We start from the raw sequence: 22,759 nt of genomic DNA on the forward strand, positions 1-22,759 counted from the left end.
CTGAGACCTTTCTTGTTTCTTGAGAAAGCTTGTACTGCTATATATTTTACTCTCAGGACTGCCTTTGTTGTGTCCCACAATTTTGAACCGTTGTATTTTCATTATCATTTGTTTCCATGATTTTTTTCAATTCTTCTTTAATTTACCGGTTGACCCATTCATTCTTTAGAAGGATGCTATTTAGTCTCCATGTATTTGGGTTCTTTCCAAACTTCCTTTTGTGGTTGAGTTCTAGCTTTAGAGCATTGTGGTCTGAAAATATGCAGGGAATGATCCCAATCTTTTGATACTGGTTGAGTCCTGATTTAGGACCGAGGATGTGATCTATTCTGGAGAATGTTCCATGTGCACTAGAGAAGAATGTGTATTCTCTTGCTTTGGGATGAAATGTTCTGAATATATCTGTGATGTCCATCTGGTCCAGTGTGTCATTTAAGGCCTTTATTTCCTTGCTGATCTTTTGCTTGGATGATATGTCCATTTCAGTGAGGGGAGTGTTAAAGTCTCCTACTATTATTGTATTATTGTTGATGTGTTTCTTTGATTTTGTTATTAATTGATTTATATAGTTGGCTGCTCCTACGTTGGAGGCATAGATATTTAAAATTATTAAATCTTCTTGTTGGACAGACCCTTTGAGTATGATATATTGTCCTTCCTCACCTCTTATTATAGTCTTTGGCTTAAAATCTAATTGATCTGATATAAGGATTGCCACTCCTGCTTTCTTCTGATGTCCATTAGCATGGTAAATTCTTTTCCACCCCCTCACTTTAAATCTGGAGGTGTCTTCGGGCTTAAAATGAGTTTCTTGGAGGCAACATATAGATGGGTTTTGTTTTTTTATCCATTCTGATACCCTGTATCTTTTGACAGGGGCATTTAGCCCATTAACATTCAGGGTAACTATTGAGAGATATGAATTTAGCTCATGCACTTTTGTTGTTCACTCAAGTCAGATGATCACAATAGGACTTCTCTTATTTATGCCAAAATATCTTTGAATAATTAATAATTTACAACAAATACGTACAACACCATTGACCAAGAGCAAAATATTTCTTCGGGGATGTGGACTTAAAGGGCTACATCCTGAATCAATAGTTGAGAAATGTCAAATGTGAGAGGGGATGGATATATCTTGTGATACCAAAGTTTCTGGGGACAGATTTAGATTTGTGATATATGTTCAGTCATAACTAGTAGGAAAAAAGCAAACATTTAAATATGTGGAAACTATATTGAAAAAGAGAAAGAACCTGAGACCTACATCAGTGAAGAAATCATCAGTGATGAAATCATCAACAGTAATTTCAGAAGGTACTATAAAAAATTCTTCCAAATTATTTTTGTTTTAAAATTTTGAGATGATTGGGGTGCCTGGGTGGCTCAGTGAGTTAAAGCCTCTGCCTTGCTTGGGTCATGGTACCAGGGTCCTGGGATTGAGCCCTGCATTGGGCTGTCTGCTCAGCGGGGAGCCTGCTTCCTCCTTTCTCTCTCTCTCTTTCTGCCTTTCTGCCTACTTGTGATCTCTGTCTGTCAAATGAATAAATAAAATCTTTCTTAAAAAATTTTGAGATGGTTGCTTAAAATTTACATTATTTTACAAATATTTATATTATTTTACATTAAGACAAAATTATTTTATCTTAAAATTTGGAGTCAATTGCTTAAAATTTTATATTATTTTTCATATATTATATAATACATGATTATAAACATAAGTGATCATAAGACCACTTATGATCAACTTTGGTGTGTGACTCAATAGCCTATATGTAGCAGCGTTCTAGACAAGAATCAAATTCCCCCTCCTCCTCCTGGGTCTTTCATTCATTCATGTTAAGTGAATAATACAAGTGATTTAATGTATGTAGAAAGTATTTAGTTGTGGAGAGAATGAAAACATAAGCCTTCACTTCCTGACTCCAGAGGAAGGAATAAGGAAGGAAAAGAGAGAGGAAGGAAGGAAGGGAGGGAGGGATGATGAAGGAAGAAAGGAAGAGAGCAAGGGAGGAAAGAGGGAGGGATGACAAAGGAAGAAAAGGATCCGTTGATTATCCTGAGGAGAAGGAGAAGTAGTGATCAAATCAATAATGTTAAATTGTAAAATGCTTGCTTTCATCATTTATTAAATTTGAGTAACACATTTGCTTTTTGGAGTTATTACTGGATTGGAGGGATATTTGAAATTGTAGTCCACTCTTTTCTAACCACTGTTACAGGGTCCTAGACCTTCCTGCCCTTTGCTTCCTCTGTTACAGCACCTGTGGCTGAGTTCTTCTTTCACCCTTCTTACTACTGATTTCTACTGAAAACATTGCTTTTCAGCCTGTGATAAAACCATGATAGTAAATTATAACCTACTGATACGATACAAAGCATTCAAGTCGTTACGGTTATGAGAAACAAAGCCAGTTTATATTGTGATTTTCTAATCAGTTCTCTTCTAACTGTGATATGCTAGAATTCCTCTTGGAATTGCTAGGAAATAATTATGTTTTAAAAAGGAAAAAAAATACAGAAACACTAAACGTTTGGTATATGCTGAAATTTGTTCCTTTAACTCTGAAAATAAGCTTTATGTTAAAATTGCATTAAATTCAATTAAATGCATATAATGTAGAATTTATGGTATATATGCATCTACATATATGTTAGATATGTCTATAATAATATGTAATATATTGTGTTATACATAATATAGTGTTGCATATAAATGTTTTCTGTTTAAATGTAAAAAAACTCTACCTAATTTTACAGAACTTAAAATGAAAATCCTGATAAATAAAAATTAACAAGAGCCAGTTTTATAATACATAATACAAATCAGCAGGTTAAAAACATATTCAAATTACCTTTATATTATCTCATGTTCATTATTTTATTTCACTTCACAAAGTGGTAACATGATCTATTGTAAAGGGGTGTTAGAAATTATATAAAACAACATGCCAATATTGCATTATTTGTTTGGTACTTGTTTCTATAGCTACTGTGAAAAAACCTTGCTTACATTTCTAATTTTTTAAATTGGTCATTTTCCTTGGGGTTGTTGTACTGGAACTGAGTTCCATACTTGTGGTTTGAAAACTTTCAGACACACTGATTTACATATATCCTGAAACTGCAAATATCCCATGACTGCATCCTTCATTTGAAGCAGTGATTTTTTACTCACTCTGCTCTCTATCATTATCAAGTTCAGTGAGGATGAGCATTGCTATATCTAACCTGAAAATAACCCATAGAATCAGGGTGGTTCTCTTTAGTTTATATGTTTACAGTTCAAGCTGTGTGTTTACAACATTGGTTATGAACCAATTAATATCAGTTATAATGTTAATAGCATGGCTTTCTCCATTGCCATCTCTATTATGAGAGTAGGGGTCATGATTATTGGTTACTGCTGTTTGCATGTTGGTATAAATTAGATCATTTGGCAACTTTCTGATACACAGAGAAAAAAAGAATATGGAGATGCATGTAAGAGGATTATTCAATGTACATGATTTGAAGATTGCCTTAAAATTCTCAAGTTGTCTTCAAAGTACATTTCAAAAAATATATTTCTGAATTTACTAATTTACCAGATGTTTTGAATTTATTTTTTAAAGCTACATTTAGGAATACTGGGGAGGGAATAAAGAGACATGAGTTCTAATTCCAGTTTTTCCATCAGCTAGTTATAGTAGCTTGAACAATTAATTTAACCTCCCTGAGTTCAGTTTCTTGATTAAAAAATGAAGTAGGTTGGTTGGTTCAGTGTTCTTCAGTCTGTGGGTTTGGACACTCATTGGGGCTTCATAATATCCTCAGTGGCAGATGGGGAAGGGAGAGAGTGGTGAAGACTCTAAATGGGTAAAACTTCTTTCCTTGCTTCACTCAAAGCAGATCTGCTTTATGCTGCTTTATTTCCTTTCATTCCCTCCCATACAAAACTTTCATGTTTGTATGTGGGCTTCTACTAAAAGTTAGTAAAAAATTTTAAAACCATTGGACCGAATAATCTAATGTTTTAAGACAGCCTTCAGTAGTAAAAGATGTTAAAATTTTGTGGGCTTTCTAATGTTCCAGAAAACCATATGAGAAAAGGAACTGTATATTATCTTTCTGTAAAATATTTTTTAAGATTCTATTTATTTGAGAGAGAGAGAGAGAGATGTGAACAGTGGGAGGACCACAGGGAGAGGGAGTGGGGATAGAATCCCAAGCAGACTCCCCACCCAGTGTGGGGCCAATATAGGGCTGGATCTCAAGATCCTTAGATCATGACCTGAGCCAAAACCAGGAGTCTCCGTGACTAAGCCACCCAGCTCCCTTTCTGTGAACTATTTTAGAAAAAGCCTGATGCGGGAAAATAACTGATGTTTAGTTTATAATGCACATTATCATTGTCATTTGGCTTTTAGACCAAGAAGTAATTGTCCCAAATATCTACACTATCTAAAACAGAATTGCACTCGTATTTTCATATCTTTATGTTTGTGATCTCTTTCAGAAGATTACAGTTTTTGTATTCTTACATATTATATATGTCCTGGGGATAAAGCTTTGGGTAATAGACTATATCTCCAATTGTCAAATTGAATCAATATGGAAATCAGTATTCAGGATGCTAGAAACGTGTTTGAAGACAGATTAGTTGTTTTCCCATGGTAGTTGTATTATTGGTAAAGAATAAAGTTCTGGTACTGGTAGCCTAAGCCCATTTAGTCTAGTTTTAAACATATTCTTAAAAAGAGGAGAGAAGAAAGGCAGGAAAGGTGGGAAGGAAGGAGAGAAGCAGAGAAGGAAGAGAGAAAAGGAAAGAAAAAGAATGAATGAAAGAAAGAATAGAAAAAAAAAGAAGAGGAAAGAAATAGAGAGAGAGGGAGGAAGAAAAAGGAAAGAAAAAAAAATATTAAGGGTGGGACACATCAGTGGCTAGTTAAGTACCTGCCTTCAGCTCAGGTAATGATGCCTGGATCCTAGGATCAAGTTCCAAGTTGGGATTCCTGCTCAACAGGGAGTCTGCTTCTCCCTGTGCTCCTCCCACTGCTCCTGCTCTCTGCCCCTCCTGACTGCTTTTCTCTCTCTCATATAAATAAATAAAATCTTTAAAAAAAGTGAGAAGAAGAAAATGTTACAGGTAAGAAAAACTTTTGGAAAGGATTACAAATTGTTTACTAAGGTAGTACATTCAATAAGAGAATGAAATTATAATGAATCAATTATAATGAAAAAGAACTAATTGTAAGGAAAGTGGAACTTTGTACTTAAAGACATTTCCTCATTTGGAATAGGCACTAATACTAATCTGCTTTTCTTATTACTAATCAAAAATCTTTATATGAAAACAATGAATGAGTTTATTACAGGTTTATACTTCCTTTAGAAAGTGTTTTTAAAAGGTCAATATAGTTTGATTTATGCCCTATCAACATTCACATCTAACATGTAGCTTTTCATTCTCTTTATCTATTACATTTCCCCAAGTTAAAGAAACTGTGTTTTTCTAAAAGAGTTCGGCCTTGAAAGTACCACTCAATTTAACATGTATTTTCATTGCATTATTTCAAAATATGTTCAATCAAATTCAGAATTTATAACTTTTTGCAGAAATTGTTTTTAAATATCCCATTAACTTTCTGTCAGAATAGTACATATTACTTCACTTTAGACTTAAAGCACCAAGATAAATCACTTTCTATAGTTCAAAGAAATCATATTAACATAGATCTGGTTGTTTTTAATAAATATTACTATATTATATCTAATCCTTAGTATCATTATATATAGTATTTTGCAGTCTTTGTGTATATAGCCAATCTTATAAGTTTTTGTAGATTAAAATGAATTCTAAAGATAACATTAAAAGGAAATAGACTATGAGTCAATAGGCAGAGCTCATTTTCTTTTTTGAGAGCATTTTTTTTTTTTATTAACATATAATGTATTATTTGCTTCAGAGGTACAGGTCTCTGAATCATCAGTCTTACACAATTCACAACACACCATAGCACATACCCTCCCCAATGTCCATAACCCAGCCACCTCAACCCTCCCCCCAACACCCCCAAGTAACCCTTAGATTGTTTCCTGAGATTAAGAGTCTCTTATAGTTTATCTCCTTCCCCAGTTGCATCTTGTTTCATTTTTTCCTTAGTACACCCCACGAACCCCACCCTGCCTCTCAAATTCCTCATATCAGAGAGATCATATGATAATTGTCTTTCTCTAATTGACTTATTTTGCTTAGCATAATACCCTCTAGTTCCATCCATGTCATTGCAAATGGCAAGAATTCATTTTGATGGCTGCATAGTATTCCTGTGTGTGTGTGTGTGTGTGTGTGTGTGTGTGTGCACGCGCAAGCTTACATCTTCTTTATCCATTACTCTGTTGATGGACATCTAGGTTCTTTCCATACTTTGGCTATTGTGGACATTGCTACTATAAACATTTGGGTGCAAGTGCCCCTTTGGATTACTCATTTGTATCTTCAAGGTAAATACCCAGTAGTGCAATTGCTGGGTCATAGGGTAGCACTATTTTTAACTTTCTGAGGAAACTCCATGCTGTTTTCCAGAGTAGTTACACCAGTTTGCATTCCAACCAACAGTGTGGGAGAGGGTTCTCCTTTCTCTGCATCCTTGCAAATATCTACCATTTCCAGACTTGTTGATTTTAGCCATTCTGACAGATGTGAGGTGGTATCTCACTGTGGTTTTGATTTGTATTTCCCTAATGCCAGGTGATCTGGAGCACTTTTTAATGTACCTATTGTTCATTTGGATGTCTTCCTTGTAGAAACGTCTGTTCATGTCTTCTGCCCATTTCTTGATTCGATTATTTTTTCTTTGGGTGTTGAGTTTGATAAGTTCTTTATAGATGTTGGATACTAGCCCTTTATCTAATATCTCATTTCCAAATATCTTATTCCATTCTGTCAGTTGTCTTTTGGTTTTGTTGACTGTTTCCTTTGCTATGTAAAAGCTTTTGATCTTAATGAAGTCTAGTTGTTCATTTTTATCCTTGCATCCCTTGACTTTGGCTATGTTTCTAAGAAGTTGCTGTGGCTGAGGCTAAAGAGGTTGCTGTCTGTGTTCTCCTCTTGGATTTTGATGGATTCATGTCTCACATTGAGGTCTTTCATCCATTTGGAGTCTATTTTTGTGTGCGGTGTAAGGAAATGGTCCAGTTTCATTCTTCTGCATGTGGCTATCCAGTTTTCCCAACACCATTTGTTGAAGAGACCATATTTTTTTCATTGGACATTGTTTCCTGCTTTGTCGAAGATTAGTTGACCATAGAGATGAGGGTCTATTTCTGGGCTTTTTATTCTGTTCCATTGATCTATGTGTCTGTTTTTGTGCCACTACCATACTGTCTTGATGATTACTGCTTTGTAATGAGCCTAAATTCTGGAACTGTGATGCTGCCAATTTTGGTTTTCTTTTTCCTCTGACTATTCAGGGTCTTTTTTTTGTTCCATTTTAGGATTATTCCATATTTTTAAAAAATTGATAGTATTTTGATAGGGATTGTGTTAAATGTGTAGATTGCTTTAGGTAGCATAGACATTTTCACAATATTTGTTCTTCCTATCCAAGAACATGGAATGTTTTTCTATTTCTTTGTGCCTCCCTCAAATTCTTTCATGAGTACTTTATAGTTTTCTGAGTATAGATTCTTTGCCTCTTTGGTTAGGTTTATTCCTAGGTATTGTATGGTTTAGAGTGCAATTGTAAATGAGATTGACTCCTTAGTTTCTCTTTTTTCTGTCTTGCTTTTGGTGTATAGAAATGCAACTGATTTCCGTGCATTGATTTCATATCCTGACACTTTACTGAATTCCTATATGAGTTCTAGCAGTTTTGGAGTGGAGTCTTTTGGGTTTTCCACATAAAGTATCATATCAACTGCAAAGAGTAATAGTTTAACTTTTTCTTTGCTGATTTGGATGCTTTTAATTTCTTTTCATTGTTTGATTCCTGAGGCTAGGACTTCTAGTAGTACTATGTCGAATAGCAGTGTTGATAGTGCACATCCCTGCCATGTTTTCCTGACCTTAGGGGAATGCTCTCAGTTTTTTCCCATCGAGAATGATATTCACTGTGGGTTTATCATAGATGGCTTTGATGATATCAAGGTATGTACCCTCTATGCCTACACTGTGAAGAGTTTTAACTAAGAAAGTATGCTGTTGTTTGTCAAATGCTTTTTCAGCATCTACTGAGAGTATCATATGGGTTTGTTCTTTCTTTTATTAATGTGTTGTATCACATTTATTAATATGTGGATGTTGAACCATCCTTGCAGCCCAGGAATAAATCCCACGTGGTCATGGTGGATAATTGTTTTAATATACTCTTGGATACTTTTGGCTAGTATTTTGGTGAGAATTTTCACATCCATGTTCATCAAGGATATTACTCTGTAATTCTCCATAATGGGGTCTTTGTCTGGTTTTGGGATCAAGGTCATGCTGGCCTCATAAAATGAGTTTGGATCTTTCCCTTCCATTTCTATTTTTTGGAACAGTTTCAGGAGAATAGGAATTAATTCTTCTTTAAATGTTTTTCAGAATTCCCCTGGGAAGCTGTGTGGCCCTGGGGTCTTCTTTGTTGGGATATTTTTAATGACTGCTTCAATCTCCTTACCAGTTATGGGTCTGTTCGGGTTTTCTATTTCTTCCTGGTTCGGTTTTGATAGTTTACAGGTCTCTAGAAATGCATCCATTTCTTCCAAATTGTCAAATTTGCTGGTTTATAGTTGCTCATAATATGTTCTTATAATAGTTTGTATTTCTTTGGTTGTGATCTCTCCTCTTTCATTCATGATTTTATTGATTTGGGTCCTTTCTCTCTTCTTTTTGTTAAGTCTGGCCAGGAGTTTATCAATCTTATTAATTCTTTCACTGAACCAGCTGCTTGTTTCATTGATCTGTTTTGATTATTTTGGTTTCTATTTCATTGATTTCTGCTCTGATCTTTATGATTTCTCTTCTCGTGCTGGGTTTAGGCTTTCTTTCCTGTTCTTTCTCTAGCTCCTTGTGGTGTAAGGTTAGGTTGCGTATTTGAGACTATCTTGTTTCTTAAGAAAGGCTTTTATCACTATATACTTTCTTCTCAGGACTGCCTTTGCTGGGTCCCAAATATTTTGAATACTTGTGTTTTTATTTTCATTTGTTTCCATGATTTTTTTAAAAAAAATTTTCCCTTAATTTCCTGGTTGATTCATTCATTCTTTAGTAGGATGCTCCTTAGCCTCCATGTATTTGAGTTCTTTCCAACTTTCTTTTTGTGGTTAATTCTAGTTTCAAAGCATTCTGAAAATATGAGGGAATGATCACAGTCTTTTGGTACTGGTTGAGACCTGATTTGTGACCCAGGATGTGATCTGTTCTGGAGAATGTTCCATGTGCACTAGAGAATAATGTGTATTCTGTTGCTTTGGGATGGAATGTTCTGAATATATCGTGGTGTCCATCTGGTTCAGCATTTCATATAAAGCCTTTATTTCTTTGTTGATCTTTACTTGTCTATTTCAGTGGTGGTGGGTTTTAAAGTCCTCTACTATTATTGTATTATTGTTGATGTGTTTCTTTGATTTTGTTATTAATTGGTTTATATAATTAGCTGCTTCCATGTTAGGGGCATAGATATTTTAAATTGTTAGATCTTCTTGTTGGACAGACCCTTTAAGTATGATGTGGTGTCCTTCCTCATCTCTTATAGTCTTTGGCTTAACATCTAATCTGTCTGATATAAAGATTGCCACCCCAGCATTCTTTTGTTGTCCATTAGCATAGTAAATTGTTTTTCTCCTGTCATTTTGAATATAGAGGTGTCTTTGGGTCTAACATGAGTTTCCTGTAGAGAGCATATTGATGGATCTTGTTTTTTTATTTTTTTATCCATTCTGATACCCCATGTCTTTTGATTGGGCATTTAGCCCATTTACATTCAGGGTAACTATTGAAAGATATGAATTTAGTGCCATTGTTTGGCCTGTAAGTTGAGTGTTACTGTATATTGTTGCTGTTTCTTTCTGGTCTACTACTTTTAGGGTCTCTCTTTGCTTAGAGGAGCCCTTTCAATATTTCCTGTAGGGCTAGTTTGGTGTTTACGAATTCTTTTAGTTTTTATTTGTCCTGGAAGCTTTTTATCTCTCCTTCTATTTTCAATGATAGCCTAGCTGGATGTAGTTTAATTGGCTGCATATTTTTCTCATTTAATGCTCCTAATATACCATGCCAGTCCTTTCAGGCCTGCCAGGTATCTGTGCATAGGTCTGCTGCCAATTTAATATTTCTACCAAGATATGTTACAGACCTCTTGTCCCGAGCTACTTTCAGGATTTTCTCTTTGTCACTGATATTTGTAAGTTTTACCATTAGATGACAGGGTGTGGACCTATTTTAATTAATTTTGAAGGGGGTTCTCAGTGCCTCCTGGATTTTGATGCTTTTTCCCTTTGCTATATTAGGGAAATTCTCTGCTATAATGTGCTCCATTATACCTTCTGTCTCATCTCTCTTTCTTCTTCTTCTTCTGGGATCCCAATTATTCTAATATTGTTTCATCTTTTAGTATCATTTATCTCTCGATTTCTCCCCTGGTGGTCCAGTAGCTGTTTGTTTCTCTTTTTCTTAGCTCATTTATTCTTTGTCATTTGGTCTTCTATATCATTAATTCTCTCTTCTGCCTCATTTATCCTAACAGTAAGAGCCTCCATTTTTTATTGCACCTTTTTAATAGCTTTTTTTTTATTTCAACTTGATTAGATTTTAGTTTTTCTATCTCTCCAGAAAGTGATTTTATTTTTCCAGAAAGGAATTCTCTAGTATTCCAATGCTTTTTTTTAACCCAACTAGCCCCTTGATAATCATCATTCTGAACTCCAGATCAGACATCTTACTAATGTCCATATTGATTAGGTCCCTAGCCATTGGTACTGTCTCTTGTTCTTTTTTTTTTTTTTTTTTTTGAGGTAAGTTCTTCCACCTTGTCATTTTATCCACATAAAAATAGATGAATGAGAGAACAAAACACTAAAAGTGTAAGAATGACCTCAGAAAAATATACACTAGCCAATTCAGAAGAGACCCAGATTCATGAGTAGGGGGAGAATAGAACAGAGGCACATACTTGATTTTGGATGAATTTTGGTCTGTTAGAAGAAACTGCCTCCAAAAATTTTTAAAGAAAGCAAAATATATATATATATTTTTTTAATATATATATATATATATACACACATACACAAAAATAAGGGTAAACATGATGAAGGGATGGAATATGACTGTAAAGATGAAAGTTTAAAAAGCTTCTAAAAAAGGAATTGATAAGAAGTTGGTTGAAAAAAGGGAAAAAAAAGGAAAGATGTGATCAGGCTAGAGACTAGAGCTAAGCCATGCACTAGATTTAGGTTATATTTAGTGTTATTTTGATCTGTTAGAAGAAATTGTATCCCAAGCTTGGTCATGGCCGGATGTTCTTGTTTCTCTTCTGGGGGAGGGGCCTGTTACAATGATTCTTGAATGTCTTTGCCTGAGGCAGAATTACACCACCCTTGCCAGGGGCCAGGATAAGTAATCTACTTGGTTTTGCTCTCAGTAGCTTTTGTTCCCTGAACACTTTCTATATAGCTTTGGGGGAGGAGAATGAAAATGGCAGCCTCCCAATCTCCAGCCTGGACAAGCTGAGAGTTTGTGGCCCCACTTCTCAATGTGCCCTCAAAGAAAAGCAGTCAATCACTCCCATCTTCCTGGTCTCCGCCTGCATTTTGTGCTCATCCAGTCTGTGGTGAAGCATTTCTGTCTTTAGTGCATGGCCCTGTTTGGAGTCTCCAAACTCAGCAGATTCCTGCAATGCACTTCTGCACGGCTCCTCCTGGAGGAAGAAGGAGGGAATCTCCCCAGATGTCCCACTTGTGGCATCCCTCCTTAAAGAGTAGTGGTCCATCTGTGTCTTGGTTCACAGTTTAAGATAATCTTGATCTGAAAGCCCACTCCTAGGTTCCATCTGTGCACCTGGCTTCCCCACTCCAACACCTGGGAGTTCTGCCACACTTAGACACGACTGGTCTTTTTGTGACCCCACAGGTCCTGAGACCACACTATTTCCTCAAGGGCTCCAGCCCCTGCTTAGCTTCTGGGGATGTCCCTTAGTGGAGCAGACTTCTGAAAGTCATGATTTTGTGCTCCACTGCTCTATGGCCTGCCATGGGCCGGCTCCTCCCCCTGAGGACTATCTTCCTGTATATCACCTTGGATTCACTTTTCTGCACATCTTGCCTTCCAGAAAGTGGTTGCTTTTCTGTTCCTAGAATTACTGTTCTGCTTCTCTTTGATCTCCTATTGAGTTTGTAGGTGTTCAGAATGGTTTGATAACTAGCTGAACTCCTGGGACTAGGTGATATTTAGGTCTCCTACTCCTTTGGCATCTTGCTCCTCCCCCTGAGAGCTCTTTATTGTTACAAGGACTGAATTTATTATGAATTTTACTTTATTTTTTAAAAATTTTATTAATGAAAAAAGAAATCTTTGTTCTTTTGCCTAGATATGAATAATGTTCCAGAAAAAGACCACAATTTAAAAATGTTATTTTTTATTCTTTTGGTGTGTATCTACATTTTCAGGAATCTAAAAGTAAGTTTTACACAGGAAATATTTTTTGTAAGATAAGTTATGTGACTAAGATTGAGTCAAATATAATGATCTGAATATATAAGCACTTTTTTATAGTGGAACTAATCCTATTTTCTTTTATTGGAATTTCCAATTCTTAGTTATAGAAATGGTTTTTCGTTAAACATTTATATGAAGGTTTATTTAAAGGTATTTTAAAATATACTTTTTCTTGTTAGGAAAATGAGATGATTTAATATCTAAAAAGTTCCTAAACAAAATATTCACTATGACTATATTATTACTAATTACTATCATATATATCTTATGTTCTATTATTCATTCTTTTCATCTGATATCAACAGTATTCCAAATGTTGATGATAACTGAACAAAAAACATTAGTTCATGCCTTCTTAGAATTTATGTTTTTATTTATATTTTACATTAGACAAAAACAATAAAATATTTTTAGATATCATAAGTACTAAGTGGAAAACAGAATATGTATATAGTAACTCATGTACTTTAAAAGTATCAAAAAAAGATAATATAGAAATTGTGAGAGAGGAAATTATACTGTAGGAAATGATCATGGTTCAGTTAGAATGTGACATTTTAACCTTGAGGGAAGAATAAACTTTGGAAAGATGGGTTTGCAGGAAGTAAGCAAAAGTATTCCAGGTGGAAAAATGTCAAAGAAGCAAGAATCAGAGACTGAGGAACAGTTCAGACTACCTGAATAATTCACTGGATAAAAGAACATTTTCAGAGGGACTAGGTGACTCAGTCTGTTAAGAGTCTGACTCTTGATTTCAGCTCAGGTCATGATCTCAGGCCAGTAGAACGTTTTAGTTAAGAACGTTTTAGTTAAAATTGACTGGATTCTTACTGTAGGTCAGATATCATATGAAGTTCTATATTAGGTACTCATTTAATCCTCATACCCTTATCAACCAGGTACCATTATTTATGATGTTCCTTGAGATTAAACAACATGCTTATAATTACATAGTAAATAATTCTCAGAGCATAGTTGAAATCCTGGCTGGTTGTCACCAGATACCCACAATCAAACATTACAGTAAATTCTCAGCTGTCAGTTCTCTAAAAATGTGTTTATTCTCCTTTCCCCAAAAGGGTATTTTCTACTGGCCATAGATTTTTAGGCTGATAGTTATTTTCTTTCACTCCTAGTTATTTTCTTTCACTACATTAGAATATTTGTTACTAGGTTCTTGCTTCTACTATTGGGAAATAAGATGTTAGTCTTTGGCTGCTTGAAGGTAATGTGTCTTTATTCCTCAGTTGCTTTTAAAATTTACTCTTCATCTTTCATTCTTCCTCAATGTGTCTTCTTTGTACTTATCCAACATTGGTCTGGAGAGGTTCCGAAATCTGTGGTTACTCTCTTGATGTTATTTTTGTACAATATGGTTTTTGGTAATATGGTTTAAAAAATAGATTTTACCTTTAACTGTTATTTTAAATTACTGAAATTAATTAACTTTTCAACGTTGAATGGCAAAGTACCTTGTACAAAGCGTGTCTAAATTCAGAAAAATGCTTCTGAATTAAGTTAGCAACAGATGAATAGAAATACTTGAACTCTGGGTTATTTCTAGTTCATATTCATTTCTGCTTTCTTCAAAATTTATATTTGTAATGTTTAATTATTGAAAACCCATATTTTCCTCATTTTTTAATATTTCCTTTTTGTACAGATTTTATCATATCTAGAGATCACTGCTGTTGTACCTTACACTTTAATGATAATTATACCATTAAATTGATGATAATTTTCTACTAATTATTAAGTCATCAAGAATACCAATAATTATTAGCTTTTAAGGAATGTATGGCTTTAATGGAAAAGATATTTGATTGGCTTTTGACTCACTTGTCACGTTAATTTCAAATTATTACTGATATGTCAAAATAAAAATCAATAGTAGACTTGTGTTTTTGTCTTCACAAAGATGTTTCATACATTATAGAAAGTGAACAGGGCATCTCATTGTCCCACAGACTTATGCATGTTTCATCACTGAATTGTGTAGTTCTCTGCATTTACCTACAGCAGACACTTACTTGCCTTGCTTACTATAGAATTGCCTCCATTTCAAATAAATATAATCATTATACCAAATTTCTTGTAAGTCTTTTATCAATGCTTACTAAAAAGGGAAGGAAAAATAATAAGCCAAATACAATAAGTGAAAACTTCCCAAATGTAACCAAACTCATTGAGAACATTAACAATGTAGGGGCCACAATGCATGAAAAAAATTACTGCAAACATCCAGCAAACCATGAATAGTATTAATGAGTAACCTGGAGAATTAACACATATGTCAAGAATAAAACCCAGAGTTGACAATGTGGTGGCTCTCATCCCTCTCTGCTTTTCAGCTGCTCACAAGCCTTAGCAAACCAATTGACCCTATTAAACCAAAGCAGAATATTCAGTGGCACTGCTCATACATTTGAATTATTGTAACCTAAATGAAAATACAGGGAGCATGCATTTATTTGTTTCTCTGATTAAGATGTTGTTTGACTGTAATGCTCAAAACAAATTTGCTATTCACTTCTAGCAAACATAGAATCCTTTTAAAATCCATCCTGGTTACTTTGGCTTTTTCTTTTACTATCATATTTATTCTTTTTCATGTGTTCATCCAACATGTATTAAACATCTGTTAGGTGCCAGACCTCTCAAGAAGCTAGAATGTATTAAAGTACAAGAGATTCCTTAATCTCAGAGAGCTCCTGATCTTCATACATGTGCATCTAACTAGATAGATTTCTTAACTATATTTGCAAGTAGAGAAACTGGGTTGCCATCACCTAGCACAGCTCTGTCTCAGAGAAAAGTAATGAGACCTGTGTGTGTGTTTTAAATTTTCTAACAGCCACAATAGAAAAAGTTAAAAGAAGTTAATTTTAAAATGTTTTGTCTAACTCTTTATATTCAAATCATTACCATTATAACGTAAGTAATAAAATTATTAGTAAAATGCTTTATATCCTTTTTTCACACTAAATCTTCAAATTCAGTTACATCTCATTTGATAGTAATCACATGTCAATGCTCTATAACCACATGTGGCTAGTGGCTACTATAGGAAAGAGTGAATATTAAGAAAACAGCTAACATTGATTTTAGTATTTTTCATTATTCTAAATCTAGAATCTTTAAATGTAAAAGCCCAAATTCTATTTTTTACAAGAGCCCTGCTCTTTGAAAGTATTTCAAATATAGAAATTATTGCCCCACAGTACTTTAAGATGTTTTTGTTTTCCCAATCCTGGAAAAGTATTTTAGTATTTTGAGTTTTAGTATTCTGAATATTGTTATTGGCCTACTCTATCTCTTAGAAAAACGCTATTCAAAGTTTAGCAGCTTCAGTTGACTAACAATACTGTATTGACATAGATTATTTGTAAATAATGCCACAAAACAGTCAGAAGGTTTATTTGTTGTAGTTATATATTTTTTTAACTCATGAGCTAATTGCTGAGTTATGTATTTAGTTATTTAGTTTTACACCATCACTAACCTCATATTACTAATACACTGTTTTTATATTAAGATATTTAACAAAACCAAGAGTTTTATGTCCAGAACATAATACATATTTATTTTTATTGAATTAAATACTTAAGAAACTGTTCACATAGTTTTTAATCTGTGGTAAAAGTAATTTTGGGGAAGTATTATCATTCTGTAAGAATTAAAATAGACATAAATTGACAGGGATCAAAATAGCCAGGAATAATAACTGTATTATAGGCTTAATAGCAAAAAATAACCTAAAGGTTGTATAATTTTCATATTCCTTTAGAGCTACCAATGTGTCTGCTTACCTGGTTGGGAAGGAAGTTTTTGTGAACAAGAATCCAATGACTGCAAAATGAATACTTGTAAGAACAATTCCACCTGTACTGACATCTACAATAGCAATCAGTGAGTAATGTATTTATTGTTTCCTTCATAAAATTACTTGGAGTATTCAGTGCCCTAGGGTAATGCCAGCATTATTTTCACTTTTCATCTATTAATTAAAATAATAATCTCAAGATGAAGAGACATTTCCTGACAAGATAGTGTCAACATTTATTTGAAATGTGTGTCCAAAAATTATAAACAAGATTGAACTTGGAAGTGCAATGTCCAGATCTGACACATGTTAAAAATGCATTTACTGCTTCAAAACATGCCTTTGTCATCTCAGTGTTTTGGATTATTCATGTAAAATGAGTACCACCATATGACTCCTTCATGTGTATGTTGAATTAAAACTTTCAGTTTATTACCTGGAGATTATCATGAGTTTATATTACTTTCACTGAATTATTGATCAGTTTTACATTAATTAGTCCACATTTTCCCCAATCCAACTGTATTAGTTTCTAGGTGAGAAATAAGCTCTAAATAGAAATTCTGAATAACTATTGCTAATATTTGAAAAGTTTAATAACCAAATACATATTGATAAAATAGCTTTCATTTTTAACTTGTCTGGTGAACTCCAGGTATCTCAAGTAGATGCAAAACCAGGTGTACTGTGACTAGAATGATTTTCTTCTTGTCACAGAAGCAGATTAATTGAATGCAAATTTACTTAGATGATTATTTTTTCAGGGATAAATCAAAATGACTTCAGAGTGTCCTCTAAAATAACTCATACACTATCGTGTCTTGTGATTACAGTTGATGATTTCAGATCATCTCAAGCATGTAAAGGTTTTGACAAATATTTTGTCAAAGATATTCTTATTTTGGGTGACTAAAGCAGGATATAAGATCCAGATTGATTAACAGTAGACAGGTTACTTCATTTAAAGACAATTCTGAAATATCTGGCAATAGTTTAAGAGAAAAAGATGAATAATTTTTAATATAGAAAAACTCACAATGTCAGTAGTTGACATTATTTTAAAATATATAAAAATGTAAAAAGCTATTTTTTGTGAATTATCAATTATTTAAAATTGACATATCACAAATTTGTATTAACTGCCTTTCCATCTATATTGTAGAAGAAATGATCAACTTCTGTTGAGCTAGGAAAGAAAAACTTCCTGTAGTTGTTTATGCTTATTTTATTTCTCTTAAATGACTATTAAGTATAACCTACAATGTATAATATATAATATATATATATATATATATTTATATATATATCAAAGATTCTGTTACATACTCTTTAGCATTTGGCTTTTTCTGTATTTCCTAAGATAATTTATGCCTTTCTATACTCACACTGTTAATCACCTCCAAACAAACACCAGCAGAAACATGCCTGTGGTTAAACAAATTGGGTTAATAACTTATTACTATAACGGAGAACACACACTATGTAAATTCATGTGGCATCTCAGTAGAAGGGGGCTGGAAAGGATTTAGAGGTTTGAGTTTTGACATATAATTTTGGGGGGTTAAGAAAGTGGACTTGGTTAAAGAGACCTTCAGGAAGTGGAAAGAGTTATCTGTATTCATAACAAATCTCTTACCTAGGAGAAAGGAAAACTGGACACAGGTAAAATCCAAATTTCTAAAGAGGCAGCAACCATTTATATCAATCATGTTAATATGATAGACATACAACTGTGATAGAATGTTTGGCTAGTCTTGTGGTTTAGATAATGTTCAAGTTTTTGTCTGTATTTAGAAATGTTTTGGGGGCAGGCTTGTCTTTATAACAATTAATCAGGGTCATAGAGTAGCTTTGTCTCATTTTGTTGTTCTGTGAAATTGTCTGTTGAAATGTTCAACAGGAGAACACCAAGAGCTAGCTACAAACCTAGCTTATAGTGCCTGAGCACTATATGTTTTCTACTTTTATTATGGTAAAAAACTCGTTTTGTATGAGTTAAATCTTTTAAAATTTACTGAGGCATCTATTACAACTTAACATATATTCTTTGCATATTTGACAAGAGTGCATATTCCATTGTTATGTGGAATGTTCTGTAGAGGTCTTTTAGGTCTAGTTGGTTTATATGTCAATCGAGTCTTTTATACCCTGCATTTTCTTCCCATTTGTTCTAGCCATTATAGAGTTAAAGTTTGCAATTGTTATTGTAAAATTATTTACAAATCCTTTTAGTCTGCCACATTTTGCTTCATTTACTTAAGTTAGATCTTAAGGCTCTAAGATCTAATTGTTAGATGTTACTGACAGATTTAAATATTTATAAAATGTCCTTCTTTGTTGTAACATTTTTTGCTTAAAGTATATTTTGCCTGATATTAGCATAGCTGTCTCAGCTCTTTTTTGATGATTAATGGCATAGTATTTATTTTTCTAACTTTTTATTTTTATTTTTATTTTTATTTTTTTTAAAGATTTTATTTATTTATTTGAGAGAGAGAGACAGTGAGAGAGAGCATGAGCGAGGAGAGGTCAGAGGGAGAAGCAGACTCCCCATGGAGCTGGGAGCCCGATGTGGGATTTGATCCTGCGATTTCGGGATCATGACCTGAGCCGAAGGCAGTCGTCCAACCAACTGAGCCACCCAGGCATCCCTAACTTTTTATTTTTAACCTGTTTGTGCCTTTGAATGTGAAGCTTGTCTCTTATAGATAGGATATAAATTTACTGTTTTAAAAATTCATTCTGTCTATTCTACCTTTATTGAAATGCCTACTTAATTTACATTTAACATTAATAATGAAATAGAGTTCTATTGAAGTTGTTTTCTTTTATTTTAAATATGTTATATCTTTTAGGTTTTTTTATTCCTTTATTTCTCCATTAATGCCTTCTTTTGTGTTAGGTTTTTCCTGGTATTACACTTTAGTTTCCTTTTTATTTTTACTAGATATTTTTACTTTGTTTCTTAGTGGTTATCCCATAGATTACAGTTAACTTCTTGCCTTAAAGCAATTTACATAGTGTTAATACTGACTTAATTTCTTTTTCTTTTTTTAAAGATTTTATTTATTTATTTGACAGAGAGAGATCACAAGTAGGCAGAGAAGCAGGCAGAGAAAGAGAGAGAGGAGGAAGCAGGCTCCCTGCTGAGCAGAGAGCCTGATGTGGGTCTCTATCCCAGGACCCTGAGATCATGACCCGAGCTGAAGGCAGCGGATTAACCCACTGAGCCACCCAGGCGCCCAGTACTGACTTAATTTCAACAGTATGCAAAAATTTTGCTCCACCATTGCTTCATTCCCTTCCATCTCCTTCAGGCTATTATTAATTATAAGCACATCAACACAATTTTATAGGATTGTTTTATGCACTTTCTTTTAAATCAAATAGGAATTGAAAAGAGAAATAAGCAAAAACGCCTTTATACTGTCTTTTATATTTACCCATATGATTACCATTACCAATGCACTTTATTTTTGTGTGTGAATTCAGATTACTGTCTAGTATCTTTTCATCTTAATCTGAAGGATTTTCTTTATTAATTCTTATAAGGCAGATCTACTGCTGATGAATTCTCTCAGTTCTATCTGGAAATGACTTAATTTCTCCTTTAATTTAAGGGATAACTTTAAGAAATAAAGAATTTGTGGTTGACAGTCTTTTATTTCCAGCACTAAAGATATCTGGACTACATGTTTTCTGATAAATCAATTGTTAATTGTACTGAGGATTCCTTGTGAATAATGAATGATTTTCTCTTGTTGCTACCAAAATTCTTTGTCTTTTGACAGATTGATTATCATGTGATTGATTAGCTTTTTATGTTTTTGAGTTTATTTTATCTGGAAATCATTGAGCTTCTTGGAGGTGTAGATTAATGTTTTTTATCAAATTTTAGAAAATTTTGGCACTTATTTCTTCAAATATTTTGTCTTTTCTCTCTCTCTCTCTCTTCTGATTCTACAATTCTCACATGTGTATGTTAATGTTCTTATGGTGTCCCACAGGTCTCTGAGGCTCTGTTCATTTTTCTTTCTGATCCTCAGGATCAATAATCTTAATTGATTTTATCTTCAAATGCATAGCTTCTTTCTTCTACCAACTTAAATCTAGTGGTGTACCCCTCTAGTAATTTTTAATTTTTATTTTTTATACATTTAATTCCAGAATTTCTATTGTGTCCTTGTTTATAATTGATATTTCTCTATATTCTCAAATTGGCAAAACATCAATCTCACACTTATTTATTTATTCCTTTTTTTTGAGAGAGAGAGAGAGTGCATGAGTGAGAGTGTGCATGCAAATTGGAGAAAGGGGCAAAGGAAGAGGGTGTGAGAGAATCTTAAGCAGGCTCCATATCCAGAGCAGAATGTGAGGAGAGGCTCAATATCAGGATCCTAAAGGCTTGTAAAAGTCTGAGGAGTGTTTATGCAAGAAAAATGTTGACTCTCATAAGCATAGTCACCTCTGTAGTGGTTGTTTACAGTATTCCCATCCCTTTTATCTAGCTCTGGAACAGACTTGAAAACCAATGGCACTGCAGTTATGGCAACTGTAACCTGAGTAGAAGTCAAGAGTCAGAAGCTAAACTGACTAAACCATCCAGGTGCCCTACTTTCTTTAATTATTTAGATATGGCTTCTGATTTTCTTTGAACACATTTCTTTTAGCTGTTTTAATACCTGTGTCAAGTAAGTCCAATTATCAAGACTTCCTCAGGGATACTTTCTCATGGTTGCTTCATTTCTATATATGTGTCATACTTGTCTGTCTGTGTATGACTTATAATTTTTTATGAACACTTGACCTTTCAAATAGTATAATGTGGCAAATCTGGAAATCAGATCCTGCTTCTTCTCGGTTGTTACTGTATTTTTTTTTTAATTCTTTGTTTCTGCTGTTATTTGTTTAAAGATTTTTCTGAAATAGTTTTATAAATCATTTTCTTTTTCACTTGTGTCTATTCAAGTCTCAATTTGGCTAATCTAATGGTCAACTAAAGATTTAACAGAGATTTTCTATAATTTCCTCAAACTACTATGTCTACTAATAAGCCTTACTATTTATATATGATGAGGCATGCATTCAGTTCTCAGCCAGACATTTTACAACTCTGTCTTATTCTCCGGTATCTGCTTGAACAGAGGCTCAAGGTCAGTCAGAGAAAAGAGATTAACGTCTTTTCCTACCTTTCTTAGACCTATGTAGACTTTCATATTGTCTTGTCTTCTAATTACCCAATAAAATGTCTAGATTTTCAAAGACCTCTATGAACATCTCACTCAGCACTTTTTATTTAAAGTATATTGGTCAACCTCTTCTCAGCCTTGTCTGTAATCGTCACTTCAAGCAGCAACAATATTAGGCAATTACTACTCAGTGTTATTAATAAATACTCTTTATATTAGGCTTTCTGAAAAGAGTAAGCTTTGAGTCAGGTCTGTTCCTGAAAATGTCTATTCCTAAAGTCTATTCATGAAAAGGAACTTTTCATACAGTCACCAGACCAATGAAATAATGAAATTCCTGGGAAAGCCCTTTTAGGTGAGTTCCAAACTTGTCCTGCTCTTCAGTGGATGTTAGGCTGTTGGTTTCACAGTTGCCATAACTGCAGTGCCATTGGTTTTCAAGTCTGTTCCAGAGCTAGATAAAAGGGATGGGAATACTGCAAACAACCACTACAGAGGTGACTATGCTTATGAGAGTCAACCATTTTTCTTGCATAAACACTCCTCAAACTTTTGCAAGCCTTTACTTTATTTAGGGTTCTGGGAAAGTTGATTTGACCATGTTGCCAGTGTTCTTTTTCTTTTAAGGAGGAGTGTATTTTCAAAGTCTTTCTTCTGCCATTATTGAAGTGATTATACCAAATTATGTTTTATATTATTTATATGGAAGAGAGAGAAGATAGAGACAGGGAAAGAGAAAGCATGAATTCTAGGGTCAGAGTATCTGGATATAGGGTATCAAGTTTGGTTCTGTTCTTAAAGATTAGTATGAATTGGGTTAAGGAATTTTATTTGTATCCTTAAGCTTTCAGGGTTTTGTTTTGTTTTGGTTTGTTTTTTTAATCCAGAAAGTATGAATAATAATAGCTATACCTCACAGAGTTATGATGATAATTAAATAAAATTCTGTACACAAAGTATTTTGCTTATTTCTTGATGTGTATTAAACTCTAAGTATCACTAGTTTTTATTATTCCCAACATTTATCATATTTTCAAAAATATATGTATGAATAAGACTAGAGCAGCATTT

At 33.7% G+C, this 22,759-nt stretch overlaps 1 protein-coding gene across 1 annotated transcript in view; it reads left to right on the forward strand.

The window, feature by feature from the left end:
* The window catches only part of LOC101670523 (eyes shut homolog), an 858,786-nt gene that overhangs the window by 477,078 nt on the left and 358,949 nt on the right, over window positions 1-22,759 (forward strand). The window contains 1 exon segment of the mRNA XM_045069380.1: window positions 16,464-16,585. Within this exon segment, the coding sequence (XP_044925315.1) occupies window positions 16,464-16,585 (122 nt within the window).

The sequence above is a fragment of the Mustela putorius genome, unplaced genomic scaffold (genome assembly GCF_011764305.1).
Source record: "Mustela putorius furo isolate JIRA1106 unplaced genomic scaffold, ASM1176430v1.1 tig00003927_pilon_pilon_pilon, whole genome shotgun sequence".
NCBI classification, from domain to species: domain Eukaryota; kingdom Metazoa; phylum Chordata; class Mammalia; order Carnivora; family Mustelidae; genus Mustela; species Mustela putorius.